Source organism: Embiotoca jacksoni, unplaced genomic scaffold (genome assembly GCF_022577435.1).
Source record: "Embiotoca jacksoni isolate LCO1_2020_lvr unplaced genomic scaffold, fEmbJac1.0.p SCAF_11, whole genome shotgun sequence".
NCBI lineage: Eukaryota > Metazoa > Chordata > Actinopteri > Embiotocidae > Embiotoca > Embiotoca jacksoni.
The window spans coordinates 5399509-5417842 of record NW_027185241.1 but is presented as its reverse complement, the minus strand read 5'-3'; the positions used below and the strand labels follow the sequence as shown (position 1 = coordinate 5417842).

Genomic DNA, 18334 nt, shown 5'->3' with positions numbered 1-18334 from the left:
CCCATCATGCCCTGCGCCGGCTGCTGATGCAGGGAGGACATTTTTCCGGAGAGGACACAACAAGAAGCGTCCCAAGGTTAGCTGTGGGTAACCCTTACATTTTGTGACACGACCTTTAACTTTATGTATTTGTTTTTTTTTTAACCTACAACAACTCTAAGAACACTTAAAAATGTTTTCAGTGTGTTTGCTGACGACTAAATCCAGATAAGTTAACTCTTCAGCAGCGAGCGAGAACGTATGTCAAGCTATGCTAATTATGCTAACAAGAGTCTGTCAGTGGTTTCAACCGAGAGACTTATAAAACATTAAACTGTATTATGTTTATCCCAAGCTGTGATTTAAAAAAACAACAACAACAACCTTAATTGTAAACAACATTTATAAAGCGAAATCTACTCCAAAGTTTACTCGGTGCGTCGACTGTAGCTTAGCTCGCTGACGTTGACCGTCATGTCGCTCTCGTTAAGTCAGATCTTTCTTTCTGAGGATGATTTGTAAACGTTTAATAAATGTTTTTGCAAACGGGTTTCCAGCAGCGTCGTTCACAAGTCTGACTGAAAACCTACAAAAATGGCTGAGACTATTGAAGAGAAGATCAAAAACTACAGGACTGCTCCGTTTGACTCCCGCTTCCCAAACACCAACCAGACCCGAAACTGTTTCCAGAACTACTTGGGTGAGATCTTGATCAACATCTTGTAATCACACGTCAATAAAGACAAAAGACAACTGTGACATTGTTCAAGGATTGACAATACAGATGAACACTGTGACAGGGCCTGAACTTCTCAGTGTGGTTATATACAGTACTTCTGGCAAAATCCATCACACAACAATAACACTGTTGTCTGTGTTCTTGGTTGTTTGTATATAATATATATACTGTACTGTATATACTGTGCATTTTATATTTTTTATTGCTATTTTATTGCTTTCTATTATTCTATTATTATCTTATTGCTTCCTGTATGCTGCTGTAGCGAAAAAAAATTTCCCCTCAGGGATTAATAAAGTGACTACCTAACCTAACCTATCAGAAGTAAAAAAAAAAAAAATTACACCCAAGAATAATTTTGCTGAAGTATTGTAATTGATATTATCAATGACTTTATTAGATAATTAGTTCTGGAGCATCAATGTTGTAAGCAAGCGTGTTACTGTCGTAGCTGCTTTATATCCAGTTTTACAAACAGGCACAGGAGATGCATCTGATGGGTCCGTCAGACGATTACTGGGAGAGAAAGGAGAAAAAAAACTAATGTTTTCACTCTTTGGACTTTTTCTCCAATCTTTGATTTTTGCTGAGATGTTTGGATCGTTTAAAAAAATTTATTAAAATGAGAAATAACTGTTTGGTGGAGCTGTTAACAACTTGTAGACGTCTGAAATGTGACCCTGACTACACAGTAATGTTGTTACGCTAGAAGTCAAAAAGGCTACAAGCAACTGCGTATAATCTAGAGCAATGGGTTGTATTTAAAATGCTTGATACATTATCCACTGTTTCAAATCTTCATCTGAAAAGTAACTAAAGCTTTAAAAACTGTGGTGGAGTGAAATGTACAATATTTCCCTCTGAAATGTTGAAAAGTGACTTTGCTCCCTTCCACCACTGAGGTCTCTCTACAGTGTACTGTTAATGTTACAAACTATTTTAATGGGAGGTGCACTAATAAAATCGGCTGAAATGAGCATGTTCGTGGCTGCTGATGTAAAATCTTTGTATACATCTGTAACAAATTGTAGATACAACCCTATCTTCTTAAGAAAGGTGGTGGTTTGCCTTTATTCACCTTACAATGGAAACAATGCCACTTGACAATTTTTTTTATTTTTTTTTTTTAACTTGAAAATGTGACTGTTATGACCCTGTAACATAGTTCATCAAAGTACTACAGTGAAGCCTGCTTGATAAAATCAAAAACTTCTCTTGCGGTGTACAATTGATAACCTTCCACCTCATATTGAAGTTTTAACATCTTGCTAATCAAGCAGACCACCGAGATCAGCTCTGAGTTCCACTTCATGTTGGTTTGTTCTCAACATGTCTTTGTCTTCTTTTCAAAGGGATTGTTGGTATGCGTGTTGTGTCATTTAAGTAACCTTGAACCCCTTTGTTTTTGGCTCCAGACTTCCACAGGTGCAACAAAGCCCTGTCAGCCAAAGACCAGGATGTGGCTCCCTGTGAATGGTACCAGAGGGTTTACAAGAGCCTCTGCCCGATGAGCTGGGTAAGTCGTAGGATTACAGCTCTGATTGCAGCTCATTAAGTTTATTTGGACGTTGATAGCAATGAATTTGCTTTGTTTTGCTTTCCGGCACTTTATGTTGGTGTTCAGTTTGTTCTGTGATTTATTATTCTTTAGTTAACTGTATGTAGTTTGAGGTTCTTGGAAACATGCACTAAGTTGCATGTTACTTGAGCATTAATTGGTGACATGGGCCTAATGTACCCTCTGATGTCTCCTACAGGTTTCTAAATGGGACGAGCAGCTAGAGAACGGAAGTTTCCCAGGGAAGATCTGAAACTGTCAACCGTTACCAGTCAGGACAAGTCAACTGCAGGACTTTGTGTTACTTGCACCTTTACCTCTGTAGTCTGCCTAAGGAGAAAAAACTAAACGGCTATCACATCGCCATTATCACCAATGTTACTGTTTATACCTTAAACTATAAACACGCACAACTCTTTCCATGTTAAGATCTGATGTTTGTTCCTTGCATTTCTTGTAAACCGCTCTCTGGCACTGTTGATTCAATGATACAGTGCAGATTAAATTAAAGATGTTGTTCTTCATGAAGTTTACTTTGTTGTATTGAATTGACTTTTCATCAACCCAGGCAGAGTTACCTTTTCCTTAAATCTAATTAATTCATTTCACAAATTGAGCCTGGTTGGCTGCAGCTGAATTGTTAGTATGTAAGTTACTTTACCTGTCGGGGAAAGGTATTACAGATGTCTTTTTCTCTTAGAGGCTGCTACCCTGGTTTGTGTTTAGCGCAGTAAAGGACAACACCATGAACAAAGTTTATCTGAAGCTGAAGCTGCTGTAACTGTCATTATATGTAATGCATTATTACTGCCAAGTTACACCGTTTAGCATTTTAAAAATTAAATTACTAATGAACCAAAAATGTCCACTATACTCATCAGATGTTTCTGTTGATGGAAGCTCTACTGATGTCGAAATATATACCACTGGTTAACAAAGATTTGTGTCCAATGCCAAAAAAATAAATAAATGGCAATTTCTTATGTATCTTATGCACACTGAATCTAAATATGATTTCAGATTTTCTCTGCCTCCCATAGTTTTATGTTCCAGTATACTCGCATGGAAAAGCAGAAGCAAGGACAATGGAGCCCTTTTGTGTTGGCAGACTGACTAAAGAGATGTTCCTAATGTCAAATACAGGTGAAACCCACGTGCCTCTATTTTAGGGGTAAGTTTGTATCATCATTTAAGTGTAACAACAGCCTTAATGAATAAGTAATATACACTGTCACTTAAAAAACATGCCTGGTAGAAAACTTTTAAAAACAAATTGAGCATAACATGTCCAAAAAGGTCAATTTATTTCAGTATGAGACAACAAGAATCAGTTAAATACTGTTGTCCAGTGTCAGAGTTTGTTGGCTTTAGTCAGGTTTATTTTGGAGTGAAAATGTCGTAATCACTAAGTTTTAAATTCAACTTAAAGTGTATTTCCTCCGCATCATAACTTTTAGCTGTCTTCCAGCTCCTCCCTCCTTCTGTCAAACTGCTCCTAAACAGTTTGAATCAGAGCTGACTACATACAGTCCCTTGCAAAATTGTATATTATATCCTCTCGGACACCTCTTCAAGTCAGTCACCTCTGAAATCTAAAGTTTGACTGAGAGAGCAACACTTGTGATGAAATTAGAGACTGATTTGGTTGTAATTTCCCCTTTTAACCAGACTGTGGCGCACCTGGATCACTTGCCTGGGTCAAGTCAGTAAATCTATAGCACATCTGAACACAACTTAATTAGACCAGTGCTGCACACCCTCAGACAGAATTAAAACAAGTCAGATAGACTTTGAACAACTTGTCTCAGAAATCAGAATCTCAAAAATCAGTAGATTGGATTTGTGGTGTTGATGTAGAGTCAGTGCTTTGCCCAAATGTGCACTGTTTCACTCAACTGATTCAAGTCTGGTAACCACTTCCTTAGTGTGTTTCATCAGAGGCGGGTATGTGAAAACACTCATCCGAGACAGAAGTAGACAGATGTCGATGTCGTGGCGCGAGGAGTTTGTAAAGGCATAAAGGAAATACTAAATGAACAGACTTTACATGTACTTTTATATATATACTAGAAATAAACCACTGACCTTTATGCTGTCTTTTCAGTATTTTTTTGTACTATTTTTTTTTTCTAACCATGGGAGTCTTTGGCAATGGCTTCACTTTATGAATTGCATTGTTTTTGTTTGCGTCACAGTTTCAACATTGGCTCTTTGTCTTGAGAGCACAGGTCTAATCTTTCTTTGATTACGATCAGATCAACTCGTCCTCCACTGGCAACCGAGCCATGCCACATTAAGTCTTAACATGCCTGGATGGGTATGTGTGTCCCTCCTCTTCCTTGATTTGTAGACAAAATAAACTCCTCCTCATGCTTTGGTTGTAGTCCTCAGATAATCTCATAGCTCTGGTGGCCCAGTTTTGAAAAGAGAAAGTGAGTAAAACGTGACTTGAAACACGTTTATTTGTATAAGGCTGTCACTGCCACAGATCTGTAAATGTAACCGAGTCGGTCAGAGTGAGTGTGTCTAGTATGGGGCAACTTAATATTTGCCTGTATGAATCAATGGCACTCCACAAACATGAGGTGGCACTGTTTCACAACTACTCACTTCCCCTTCCCTCCACAGGATGCGGGATTTTTTTTTTTTTAAGAACTTTTTAACCCTGATAACCCTGGACATTTTTATAATGTTCAAACACACACAAGACCCAGACATTACAAAACACCTAAAATGGCGAACTAATAGGAAATGGGTAGAAAATAATGCTCAAGTTATTTAGAATGTTTCCATTTGATGCAACTATTTTTGGACTTTACTTACTGGTGTTGTAAACCACAGGCCTATAGGAACAGGTTCAGCCAACAGCTGAAATATTCAAAAAGCCTATAGTGAACAAAACATTTTTACTTTCCCCAACTTTTAAGGTTCCAAATAGAAAATTTAAAAAAATTGAATAGTACTTGTATTTGTGAAAGATGCTACCCTAAGACTGTTGAAGCAAGCAAGGTAGAAATTGGCAGATAATATATGAAACAATTTGATGCTTTAAAGAAATTAAAAAACCGTTGACATACATCAGGTTCAGAATGAACAAAACAAAGGAAGCAGCAGACAGTTTGTCAGGTTTTGACTTCCGTCTGGCACATAAAGCAAGTCCCCATAACAAATTCTGAAGTTTTACAATGAAGACTTGGTTTCTGATGAATGTAAGTATGAGGCAAGAAGTGGTGGCAAGTCTCCAGGAAACGGACGTAGGTCGATCTAATGTCATCTGAAATGATGTAAACACCGGTGAGAGACACAGAGTGTGTGCAGCTTTTGGTCCTTTGCATTTCCTGTGTGTGTGTAATTGTGTTTGGTCTTTGCAAATGTCTTTTAATTTGATTTCCTCTCTCAGGTTAGCTCATGAGAGAAGATGCTGCAGCACTGGTTTCCTTGGCAACAGCCAACAGGATCCAGATGGGATGCTGGGACAGAGAGGTGTGGTTTCGGAAGAGCAAAGTATATGTAACTACATGCGCCTTTGGTAATGCACTGAACCTGAACATCTGCATGACACTGTCTTTGTGAGTTAATTTTTTGTGGAGGAGAGTTTATATGTGATTCCAAGGAAGCTAGAGAGAGAGAAGCAGCCACCCACATTAAGGGGAACCTAATATTTGTGACGTAAAGTCGCTGTCACAACAGATATCTGGTCACTTCTTTCTCTCCGTGTCCTAGCTGTCAACTTTTAGATCTATCAAATAGGAATGCCACAAGTCTGCTTACAAACTTCAGTAAATGCAGAGTTTAATGTTATCGTCATAAAAACCAAACAAATCCAGAAACTCCAAGACAATATTGTCACTGCAGAGTTGTAATTTAAATCGATCTTCACAAAGTAGGCTTGCTGGCTTTGAGGTATCGTACAATAATATGAACATTATATTTATAACAAGTGTGGAAATAGCGTCACCTTCAAGTTTTTATTTAGTTTACTCGTTACTGTGAATGATGATGACACTTCGGCAGGAGTAAACTCAAATTTGTGAGTTCATAAAACTTCAAACGGGAGTAAAACTCAAAATTTATTTACAGTTATAAGTGTAACTCTTGACTACAGTTATAATTTATTTTAGTATCTTTTCTGTTCTTTTAATTTTTTTTTAACTTTACATATCTGAGTTCAGACTTATAGTGGGCAAACAATTCAACAGCTGGTTATGTAAATACATGAAATGAATTTTATTTTAATGTCATTTATTTTGAAAATCCTGAGGTTGGTGGCACACTTTTATACCGTTGTGATATTTACATTGTTTTCTCACCTTCATTTTATTTTTCATGCTACTCCTGGGATTAAAACCATTCAAATATGTAAATTGTATACATATTTTGTATTAATTATTATAATATTTGAAATACAAATGTCATATAGGCCTACATTAAATGAAATGTTAGCCTCCATGCTAAACTGTCATCAAAATCAAGAAAAAAACTGTCAAACAAATGTGATAAAAACACACTCAGACGACCAAGTTGCTTGTAAAAATGGTCAGGCATTTTTCTGAAGAATTTTCCAGATTCCAGACTGAGATTTAGGCGGACTATGAAGATTATAGTTGATGAAGAATTAGGAGGGCTCCCCGTTTGTCTCCCACCCACTGAGCCGGTCTCATGACTTTTGCATGACCAGGCATTGTATCTGAAGTCCGGGCACTTTGCCCTTTGTTCTCGCGCCCCTGGTGGGCCACCGACGGGCCAGCAGCAGCACAGAGACTCCTTTCACCGGCATCGTTTGTTCCACCATCTCTGGTCCGTACGCTCGCCCGAGCACGTCCCCCTTCTTCATTTGAGCGGAACGTGTCAGCGCTGCTGCCACCGACATTACGACACGAAACCAGACGAGTAAACCCGAAGTGACTCGGCTGTCCGAGACGTCCGACGCTTTCATCCGAGTATGAATAAGATAAGTAAAAGTGGCGGTGATGGTGTAAAGCTTTCTATAAATAAAACGCAGATCAGAAGGCAGATTAAACATTTGTCAAAGTAGACACATTCACACAAGAGTGTTTAACTGGATACACAAAGGCTGGCACAAATCCCACATAACGGTAAACACCTATTTTTATTTCACGCAATTATTATTATAGCTTATGTGGGAATTGCTGAATTGTTGGGTTTCTCTATAATGCTGTAAAGTTCTGCTGTAAGGACTTTAATGTGTTAAATGCCATGAAATAACTTGTGTCATGATTAGGCGCTATATATATATATATATATAAATTCAATTAAATTGAATTTACTCTTGCGGTTTGTCATTGTCAAAACTGTTCTGTTTATTTGAGCGACTGGTTCCTAGCCTGTAGTGTCATTGTCATGTTACTAAAGTAGTTTACTCCGCGTAAAACTTTAAAGATGCGACGTATTAGAACAGCAGCACCTGCAGCTCAATTATTATACTCTGCAGCCCTGCGATGTTATTTTCTGCTGTGTATTGATAAAAATAAGCAAAGCGTTAGTAATTTAATTGAAAGAGATGAAGTTACATCACTTTTCTCTTCATCATTTCATAATTACAGAGAACAGAAGAGGTGGTTAAATGCGGAAGCAGAGGGAGGGTTTTCTGTCATTTGGGCTTTTACTGACGCCTGTTCAACTCAGTGAACGCTGAAAGGTGCCTCAGCTCTCTGTGCTGCAGGAAGAGAGAGCCCTCTACACCAGCTCAGTCCAGTGGTTCTGCAGTTTATACTAGGCTACTTGAAGAGTAATAGTTTCCTTTCTACACCTCAGGGTCCATTTGAATATTCAGATTCCTTGAACATTTATTCTGGGAAATTAACCTGAATAATATTTTCTACAGTGTTTATAAGATACGGTTCTTGTGTTTGCTCGTTTCCAGGTTTTCCCGCTGACTGTTTGCACAGAGGTGTGTTCACGCGGAGTTAGAAGAACCAAGGTCGTTCTGTTCCTGTTCTTCTGACTATCTTCTGTCAAGCAGCGAAGATGCAGCAGCTGGAGGATGACAAGGTAAGCAGTTTCTTATATTTAATTACTGCATACGTTACTGGAACAGTTTCAATATGTATTATTTGCCTCAGCATAATTTTTTTTTTTTCAATTTCACCCTTTAATCAATAGACCACATTAGTTATGTTGAAATGGATGTTTAGGTTCAAAGAACTAAACTGATGCATTCATTTGAAATAAACAATACAGAGGTTTACTTTGTAAAGTTTCTATATTCTGTATTTTTCCATTCTGGCAAGAGCAGTATGGTAGCTGAACACTTCAGGACATGACTAAGAGGACAGGAGTGGGGAACTGTTTTGTGGCAAGTTTGAACTTGAGTGTTTTTTTTTTTTTTTAATTTCATACTGCACAGAGAGGTGGGGTGAGGGAGTAGTGATATGACTGAGATTAGGGAAAAAAAAAAATTCTACTGTTAACATGCAAAACATGAGAGTTAGAGTTCTTGTTCAAATGATGGACTTTATATTTGAATACACTAATATAAAATAAGCTAATTATGTATTTTTGCGTACATCTTCACAAGACTCTGCTGTGGTTTGTCTTTTGTAATAAGGTGGCTGCAGTTACTTCATTGTTGTGGATGTTGAACAATAACAGCAATTACAAGATAACCTAAATGTGGAAGTTGAGTGCTGGAAAAAAAAAAGTCAAGCTTCAGTACACTTAACTAAAGTCCTCAGTCACCCGGGTCATAATCATGTCATCCAAAGGCAACTGGACTTCTTTTATTTTCTTGACCTTCCTGCTGCGCTCGGGTCTTTCGTTGCATCAAAATGGCTGTGAAAACAGGTCACGAAAGACCCAAGTGCAGAAAGAAGGTTAATGACGTTTTGCCTTGGAAGAAGCCTTTCGTATGAGAGGTGAAACGTCTTCAAGAAAGTAAAAGAAGTCCAGTTAACTTTCATTAAAGCCTAAGTTTATTCATTTTTTTCTGTCTTATTATTCAATGAGTGAAACAAATGAACCAAACATACATAAGTACAGGAGATCACTTGGTTAAAAGTGTGAAGCTTAGAAACTGTGTCAAAGTTCATTTTTGATCTTGGAACAATTAAGAAAACTGTTTTACATCAAGATCCATTTAGTGGCTGTTCTGTAGCTTTCAGTCATATCAAGTGATCTTTATCAGCAGACAGGTTGCCCAATTGTTTTGTAGGGCCTTCTATGCTCTACATAGTACCTTTGAGTTGTCAGTACTTGCATTAGTGTTTATTTGATGGGTGATTATTTATTGTTACTTGCAGATCATAATTTTTATTTAGCAGAATATGACACAATATCTTTAGCTTCAACCAAATTTTCACCAGTGTGTGTATTCTACTATAAAGTTACACCAGCTGCAGATGTTGAGCAACATTCTGGGCTTGGCTGCTGATTTGACCACGAACCTAATACACATGCATCAACAGACAAATTGAATGCATGCCTGTGCAACTACACGCCTCACAACATGTCGACACAACCTCTGAGTCAGCCGCGTTATAGTTGTAACATACATAATGCTTCTTACTCAGCTGGCTGGAGTTGCTGTGATTTCAACAGGGTGGTTTAAAAATGCAATAGTTTTTTCTAAATCTTACTCAACACCAGCATGTCCGTGCAGTTACAATATGTTAATGATGCAGTTCCCCATACACACTTACACGTACACACTCAACCACATGCCCACATGCATCCATGCAGATAATCTTGTCGAGGATCACATGACCACAATACATATGTTTCTTTGAAAAGCATCAGTTTGATGTGATTGTGAGAAATGTGAGAGCACTTTTTTCCCTATTTCTGTCATTATTTTCTTTCCACATCTCTGTTGTGGAGATTGAATGCTGTATTTCCACTTCACAATCACTTTATGACGTATGCAGCATTTTTCAGTTCACGTCACTGTAACATCCAGGCCTTCAGCTTGTATTAGTCCCTGATAGCCCTCAGAGAAACACGGTGCAGCTTTGTTACAACTAACAGCTAAAACTGTGGTGAATCTATTCTCCGTTATCAGTCCAGTGTCTGCATGTCATGTAATTCCTCACTTCCTCCTGTGTGCTGTTTCATTTTGAGCCATGTGGTGGTTTATGATAACTCAATAGGCACTTCATATAAGCAGCCATAAATATTGTGCTCTAAAAATATGCTGCTGCTGGTTTTACTGTCAAAAAGGAACATTGAGTTCTTTGTTGAAACTAGATAGATAGATAGATAGATAGATAGATAGATAGATAGATAGATAGATAGATAGATAGATAGATAGATAGATAGATAGATAGATAGATAGATAGATAGATAGATAGATAGATAGATAGATAGATAGATAGTTACTTTATTAATCCCACAAGGGGACATTTTTTCGCTACAGCAGCATTATAGGTACAGGAAAGCAATAAAACAACAGTAAAAAAATATTAAATATAAAAATGCACAGTATGTACAATAAAATAAAATAGAATCATTAAATTAAATTAAAACTAACTAAACAATAGTGCAAGGATTTAAACAACAAGAAAACAGACAACCAACGGTGTTATTGTTGTGTGATGGATTTTGCCAGAGGTGAGTTATTGTACAGTCTTATTGCAGTGGGCAGGAACAATCTCTTGTATCTGTCCTTGTGACAGCGGCGCTGGAGGAGTCTTTTGGACCCGGAGTTTTTTCAGTGAAGTCACAGTCTGCGAGCTGCCCCTTTTAGAGTCAAAATGTTCTGGGACAACTTGTTCTCAGTAATATGCTATTTTATGATGTTTTAGGAATGTGTTGTTTAATCTGTGCAGGTGAGGCAGCAGGACAAAGCTCTTTGTGCTTGCCTCGGTACAAGGAATTTGTTGCCAAAAAGTGTCTGTTTTGGACCTGATTGTCTTTACAAACTGTACAAAACAATGTACTAATTTCTTAATCGAGTTGATGTTGAAACTGCAGCAGAGTTTGAAAATAGGTGGATTAAACTGGATGATTAAAATGGATTTCCCGTCATTCATGAGCCTGTTTGGACAATAGCCTTTAACCATTAGACTTCAGATACCCCAGTAAAAAAAGAACAGCAAGGTACAGGACTGACTTGTTAAATAGATATATGTTTTTTTGTTAAATGATGTCAACATAATCAGGGCAGACTAATTGTACATGATTTGATTAGATGGAAATGTGTGGTACAATTACATTATGTTCATTCATCAAATTTGTTTTTTGAGTGCCTGAAGAACCTTTGCTTAAGTTCTTAAAAATTTGGTGCATGATATAAAAGATATATGCTCTTCAGTCAAAATTAAACTTTGACTGAAGCCCACAAATGGGGGTTTCCATTTGTGGCATGCTGCCACAGAGCATGCTTGCAGCTACAACTTCATTTAAACCAGTATCCATTTCTGATTGGCTGAAGATGTGTACATATTTCACTCCCTGGTTAAACCCGGCCATGTAAAGGATTAATGTCAGGTGTATTGCCTTGTTATTATGAGCTAAGCTCAGTTTAATTCTGAAACCAGCAGGAGAAAAAAATCCACAATAGGATTCAGACTTTTTCTCTGAGTGTCTTTAGCTACTTATCTGAGAAATACCTTTGGAGCTACAAATCGTATGCAGTTTGTGCAGCTTTCACAGCAGAGCTGCCACCCTGCAGTTGCTAAAGCAGCGTTCTGAAAACAAGGAGCGAGAGCAGATGTAGAAAGGCTCATTGTGTCTAATTACCAGTCACTGTGAACAACAAGAGCTTTGTAGAGCGAGCCAGGAACAGGCCATGTCCACTATTCAAACTGTGGGGATGATTGTACATAAACTCCTTTGCCTATTGTTGTAACCTTTCATAACTCTTTGTCCTCTCCTGTCCCAACAGCCCAAGAAGAAGGTGACCCTTTACCTTCTCTACTCTGTTTCAACTGCTGTCATTGGCTCACTGCAGTTCGGCTACAACACCGGGGTCATCAATGCACCCGAACAGGTGTGTGTGTGTGTGTGTGTGTGTGTGTGTGTGTGTGTGTATGTGTGTGTGTGTGTGTGTGTGTGTGTGTGTGTGTGTGTGTGTGTGTTTTGGGGTGTGTGCGATTGCATTATGCTCGCCACTCAGCTGAATGAATTCTGGATATTTATTGTCACCATGTTTTACAACAACAGTTCAGCCATTAACATAGAGTGGGCATAACTCGTACATTATACCAGATGCATCCCTCTCATTTTCTGATATTAATATTGCAGCAATCACTAAAATGACAAACAGTTAAAGAGATTTTTGCTGGATACTTTTAATGCTTCTATGTTGTTATGCTCTATCTGGTCTTCGCTGTGGTTCTGCTCGTAGGTCTGTGTTTAGAGTCGTGGTGCCAGACATGAGCGTTTTTAACATGTCTGACTCATGAACACAGCGGTGCATTGTGGCAGTGCTAAACGCTGTACTGCCCCCATGTGTACGTGGCATCATTACATCTGCTGAACTTCTCACTACTTCTGACCATGCCACTGTTTTCTTTGGTTTTGCAGAAACTGCGTGAGTTTTTTCGGAATGTGTCCCTCGACCGGTACGGTGAGCCTTTCAGCCAGGGAGCAAACACCATGGTGTGGAGCTTTGCCGTGGCCATCTTTAGTGTGGGAGGCATGATCGGCTCCTTCTCTGTAGGAACCGTAGTCACCATATTTGGCAGGTGAGTACATCAGGAATGAACATAAACAAAGTTTCATCAAAAATGTCAGTCAATAAATCAGCCATTTTAAGAGGAAACATTTACTGAATGTGACTAATAATAATTTTTTTGTTTCCCTTAGAACTGAAGTTACTTTGAAATTAATCGCGTCACTTATCTCAGATGAGAGGATTTGCAACTTTTGTGTCAAATATAACAAATATGATCATTCCATTATCTTTAGTTGGGGACTGATATTTGGACAAAACAAGACATGTGACCTGGAAATGATATCACCTTGGAGTCTGGGAAATTTAGATGGCATTTCCTCACTATTTAAAGACATTTAATAGGTTATAAAATTACTCAAGTAGTACTTTGTTGCAGCCCTCATTTCCTTATACACACTATTGAAACGTCCTTTCTCTAGTTGCCGATTTTTTTTGTTTTTCTGTGTACTCTCACTGACTTTGTTTTCATCTCTCCTCACCAGGCGAAAGTCCATGCTGTTAGCTAATGTCCTGGCTATACTGGGCGGTGGTCTGATGGGACTGTCGACCCTGACTCGATCGTTTGAGGTGGTCATTATTGGCCGGATGATCATCGGTGTGTTCTGTGGTCTGTGCACGGGGCTAACACCCATGTATGTGGGCGAGATCTCTCCCACCGCCGTCCGAGGAGCCTTTGGCACACTGCACCAGCTGGGTGTAGTTATTGGCATCCTGGTGGCACAGGTAATACTGTCATTGTCAATCATTAAATAAGATATTGGTTTTAAAAAAAGCTTAATTTTTCTTGGATGCTCTTGGAGTACTAATTAGTTGTGTGATTGACAGATCGTCATAGGTACTAAGTGTGGAAAACAACATTATGAGCCTTAGACACAACGCTGATAAAGGCAGTGTAGCTGAAAAGGTTTCCCATGCTGAATGAATCATGGTGTACTGGAGAGGAGTGCACAGTGGTCTGCACCTGACTGTGTGTGTTCTCAAAAGACTTTCATTTAATATAAATATATTTAATGTACATCTTTTTCCTGTTGTCTGTGTGTAGATCTTCGGTCTGGAGTTTCTGTTGGGCTCAGACACTCTGTGGCCTCTGCTCCTTGCTCTGACAATCCTGCCCGCTGTACTGCAGACCATCATGCTGTTCTTCTGCCCTGAAAGCCCCCGCTACCTTCTCATTGTCCTCAACCAGGAGGAGGAGGCAAGGAAAGGTACGTTTTAAGTCAGTTTACATGCTGCCAAAGCAAGATGGCAACCTCAGGTATTAATGAGACTGAATCTGGAATAACTGGCATATTTTAATGATCTGCAGACATAAATGAGTAAATGAGGTGGCCCTGTGATTTATTAAAATTGTATCATGTGACATGATGTTCCAAGAACCTTTCAGCCACTCTTTACATTATATTTGCATAATGATGTACCTAACTCCCCTATGCTCATCCACCCCTCCTTCTTCTTACAGCGCTGGTGCGTCTGCGTGGCTGTGAAGATGTGAACGATGATATTCAGGAGATGAAAGAGGAAGGAATGAAGATGGCCATGGAAAAGAAAGTGACCATTCTTGAACTCTTCCGCTCTCCAAAGTATCGTCAACCGATCATTATCGCCATCATCCTCCAGCTCTCTCAGCAGCTGTCTGGCATCAATGCTGTGAGTAGACGTCATTTCTCATAACACAGCATCATGATAGGGATATAATTATCACATGTCAGTCGGCGTGAAGTGAGAGAGCAATTGAGAAACTCAAATATGAACCTTAAAAAGAGCATTCATTAAAATGATACAAATATTTCTGACAAACACTCGACAAGTGAGTCTTCTTGGCTCCAGGCAGTGTTAGATTGAGTGGAATAATTTAGGTCAATAGGAGAATATGGGTGGAGACAAGCCCAGTGGTATTTATTAGATATTTTGTTAATAAGGTCATGCAACCAGAGTGACTTAATTCATTAGCAGTAGCTGTGTCTGACCTGACAACCACAGTAAAGCAGCTGCAGCCTGCGGTGACAGGCGCATTAACACTCACCAGAAAGCAGCTGGTAAAGATTTTTATAATGCAACTTTAATAGATTCCTCCTGTGTAACTATTCCAAACACTTCACTTACCAATATTTATACATAAACAACAGATCATGTGACAGGTGTAAGAGAATTATCATTCAGCTCTGCAGTATACTTGCTGCTCTTGTTCACTCTCATCACTTTGATCAACCCAGTTTCCAGCCACAGCAGGCAGAGAAAAACTATGAAATACCCTCTGTGTGACTTGTTATTGAACACTGTGGAGCATTTGGCGACTAAACCGCCAGATATTTACCTCTGGAGTTTGTGACAAACAAGCCAGAGCCAAAAAAGAGATGCTGCTGGACTTAGATTTTGGATTGCTCGAACAAGACTCCAAAGGATTGCCAGATGTTTCAACTAGCAATGGTTTGCATCAACTTTGAAAGGTGATAATGTTTCAGTTTAGAGTTTAAAACATGTTGCTCTGCACAGAAGTGGCTAAAAAAATTAATTCATGCTGGTTAATTTATATCTTTTAAAGCCTGACCTGTTTTTATTCACTGAAATCAACAATAACCAACATGAACAACTCTTCCTTTGTCTCTCCTTTCAGGTCTTTTACTACTCTACAGGCATATTTCAAACTGCTGGTGTAACTCAACCCATCTATGCCACCATAGGAGCTGGAGTCGTCAACACTGTGTTTACTGTTGTCTCTGTAAGTGTCTTACTACAATGATGGTGTTCTAATTCAATACACATTTAATATTTTGTTGATTGTTAATGGATAATTTTTTTTCTTTGAACACTAGCTCTTCCTGGTTGAGCGGGCAGGGCGAAGGACACTGCACCTGATTGGACTGGCTGGAATGGCCATCTCTGCCCTCTTCATGACTATTTCCTTGTCTTTAGTGGTGAGTGGCTGTTGCTGTCTTAATGTCAAGTTGTAATGTAATGCCATGCTAAATAAAATAAAAAAGTCATCCTCTTACTCCTCAATTTAATCTTTTCCTCATTCTGTTTGTTTCTTTCTGCGAGTAGAAGACCACCCCGTCTCTAAGTTATCTGGCAATTGTGGCTGTGTTTGGCTTCGTTGCCAGTTTTGAGATGGGTCCAGGTCCCATTCCCTGGTTCATCGTAGCTGAGCTCTTCTCCCAGGGGCCTCGACCGGCTGCCATGGCCGTCTCTGGTTGCTCCAACTGGACTGCCAACTTCCTGGTGGGGCTGGGTTTCCCTAAACTGGAGGTATTTATCTATGACAACCACAGTAAATCACCATATGTATAAATTTCATGTGTCCTACAATTTTTCTCATACCAAATGTCTTTTTCTTTCTCTCAGGAACTTTGTGGCCCTTACGTCTTCCTCATCTTCATGGTCCTCCTAATCCTCTTCTTCATTTTCACCTTCCTGCGGGTTCCAGAGACAAAAGGAAGGACCTTCGACGACATTGCACAAGGATTCGCTGCCAGCGCGGGGAAACCCTCCTCCTCCTCCTTGGTGCCTGAGGCGGTTGTCGTCGCCCTGCCAGAGAGCAAAGATGCTGCGCCGATGTCCCCCACAGAAAAGTTTCCCATGGTGAATCTTCCTCCAGAGAAACAATGAGTGTCTTTGGAGAAAAAAAGGAAGACTTGTGGTACAAGACAGACAACTGTTTCTAGCGCTACTCACAAATAATTAAGAGTAGGATGTGCCTGGAAGAAGCCAGGTCAGTGTACTAATGCAGATTTAAGATTTATTAATGACTCTTTTTAGTGTGCCTTTTTAAAATATTAAATACAATAATTTTTTTGGAAGATTCCCCAGTTAGTAATGTTAATAAAATTGACAGAATCCCCTGTAATCCTGCTTTAAACACAGGTCAAATGTAACTAAATTACCAGAACGTAGTGTTTGTTGACATTCCCAGTGCCAACTCCATGTATTTTGCCATAAAAGAGGATCAACATGCGGTCAGTGTTAAGTCCCACGTCCTCAGCTACCCTTAGTGTTAAAAGGTTGCAGGATTTAGGGGTTTTATGTATTGAGGTCAAGCTTTGAAAGCCTGTTTGGAGCTTGGTAGCCTGACCCAAAAAAGACTGACTTGCTGTCCTGTCTGCCTGCCTGATGTGCCTTGCTGCCAGGGGGAGGGAACCATGTTGTCTTTAGTAAGCAGAACAGACATGGAGGAGGTTCTGCACAGTCCCTCTCCCCTTCAGGTCCATAAAAAAAGCACTGATTATAGCATTAGAATAAATATATTTAAGCATGTAGAAGACTTCTCATCCTGTAGCACAACATCCCTTGACAATGGAGGATGTGTGTGTGTGTGTGTGTGTGTGTGTGTGTGTGTGTGTGTGTGTGTGTGTGTGTGTGTTGTTTGGACTCAGCGGTGTTCATGCTGATAAGGAAGTACAACAAAGTCAGTTCTGTAAAGTGGTGCTGTCTACATCAGATATAATATTTGTGTGAGATGAGAGACATAGTCTAGCACTGTCAAGCCTGAGCAAAGCCTCCTTAAAGGCTTTCTCATCTTAAAAACACAAGCTAACCTCTTCAGTTTTAGGATTTCTCTGCAGGGTACAACCAGGATGCCAGAAAAACTGTCCTGATGCAGTTGTTTACAGGTTGCATTACAACAGTTGGATTCAAAAATTCAGGTGGCTAAATGTGTAACTGTAAATGGTTTCTAGCTGTCGTGGCATAGAAAATACATTTATCCACCACTGTGCTTGAAAATCTTTCAACAACCGTAGTAACTTTGAGAACGGCAACTATTCGATCACAGATCATAGAATAAAATATCTCACTAAACACACATCTAAGTCACAACAAGACATTAGCCAGGTGAGATGGTTGTGTTGAATAAAAACACTAAATGAATTGTATTTATTTCAGTGGTTAATGCACAAACATGTTCAGTATATGTATTTTTTTCTAATTATCTGAAATTATGTGTATATATTGTAGAATCTCCAGTTACTGCATCATGATCAGCTTTTGTAGCACAGCGTGCGGGCTCATTTAAATGTTGTGTTAATGTTTGTACAGTTGCGTCTTCCTTTGGATGGACACCGACAAGGAAGCACTTTTCAAATCTGAGTTTAGCAGCGTTTTGTTTGCACTTTGACAGTCTGACTATTTTCTAAGGGTGGATGGCTGATAACTTTCTAATGGTTGTCTATAATGCGTGAGGCTTTATCTTACATGTGCTGTCAAGTGTATGGTTATGGTTATATGTTCTTCATAGTCCTGTTAAATATGCTACTTTCACGCCAGTTTTTCTTGCACTCTGGACACACTGTTACCATGGTGAATGTCACAGTGTTGCCTTGCAGCTCTCTTCACTATTCACATTTTTAATATTTATATTTTGTTCCTCTGTTGCCTTTTTTGTGTAAATAAACAGAAGAAGCCCCTTTGGGTCAGTGTGAGAGACAGATAA

The 18334-nt window shown here is 39.2% G+C and overlaps 2 protein-coding genes across 8 annotated transcripts; both read left to right on the top strand.

The window, feature by feature from the left end:
- Positions 1-2804, top strand: cox6b2 (cytochrome c oxidase subunit 6B2). Of its 4 annotated transcripts, none has more exons than XM_069142554.1 (4): positions 1-76; positions 540-679; positions 2134-2234; positions 2476-2804. In XM_069142554.1, the coding sequence occupies exons 2-4, from the start codon at positions 574-576 to the stop codon at positions 2527-2529; spliced, it is 261 nt and encodes an 86-aa protein (XP_068998655.1). In that variant the 5' UTR covers positions 1-76; positions 540-573; the 3' UTR covers positions 2530-2804. The 4 variants fall into 4 exon arrangements, with proteins under 4 accessions (XP_068998655.1, XP_068998652.1, XP_068998654.1 ...); XM_069142551.1 differs by having other exon boundaries at positions 8-76; positions 537-679; XM_069142553.1 differs by having other exon boundaries at positions 16-83.
- Positions 2805-7048: 4244 nt separating this feature from the next.
- Positions 7049-18334, top strand: slc2a3b (solute carrier family 2 member 3b). 4 transcript variants are annotated; one of them, XM_069142549.1, is made up of 11 exons: positions 7049-7216; positions 8161-8288; positions 12118-12222; positions 12759-12919; positions 13392-13632; positions 13952-14114; positions 14369-14556; positions 15524-15628; positions 15723-15824; positions 15952-16155; positions 16252-18334. In XM_069142549.1, the coding sequence occupies exons 2-11, from the start codon at positions 8265-8267 to the stop codon at positions 16513-16515; spliced, it is 1557 nt and encodes a 518-aa protein (XP_068998650.1). In that variant the 5' UTR covers positions 7049-7216; positions 8161-8264; the 3' UTR covers positions 16516-18334. The 4 variants fall into 4 exon arrangements, with proteins under 4 accessions (XP_068998650.1, XP_068998649.1, XP_068998648.1 ...); XM_069142548.1 differs by having other exon boundaries at positions 7049-7372; XM_069142547.1 differs by having other exon boundaries at positions 7049-8025.

Coding starts and splice junctions, on each gene's coding strand:
- cox6b2 (XM_069142554.1), top strand. CDS start 574: ATGGCTGAGACTATTGAAGAGAAGATCAAAAACTACAGGACTGCTCCG. Junction 680..2,133: donor CTGTTTCCAGAACTACTTGG/GTGAGATCTTGA, acceptor TTTTGGCTCCAG/ACTTCCACAGGTGCAACAAA. Junction 2,235..2,475: donor GCCTCTGCCCGATGAGCTGG/GTAAGTCGTAGG, acceptor TGTCTCCTACAG/GTTTCTAAATGGGACGAGCA.
- slc2a3b (XM_069142549.1), top strand. CDS start 8,265: ATGCAGCAGCTGGAGGATGACAAG. Junction 12,223..12,758: donor TCATCAATGCACCCGAACAG/GTGTGTGTGTGT, acceptor TTGGTTTTGCAG/AAACTGCGTGAGTTTTTTCG. Junction 12,920..13,391: donor GTAGTCACCATATTTGGCAG/GTGAGTACATCA, acceptor TCTCCTCACCAG/GCGAAAGTCCATGCTGTTAG.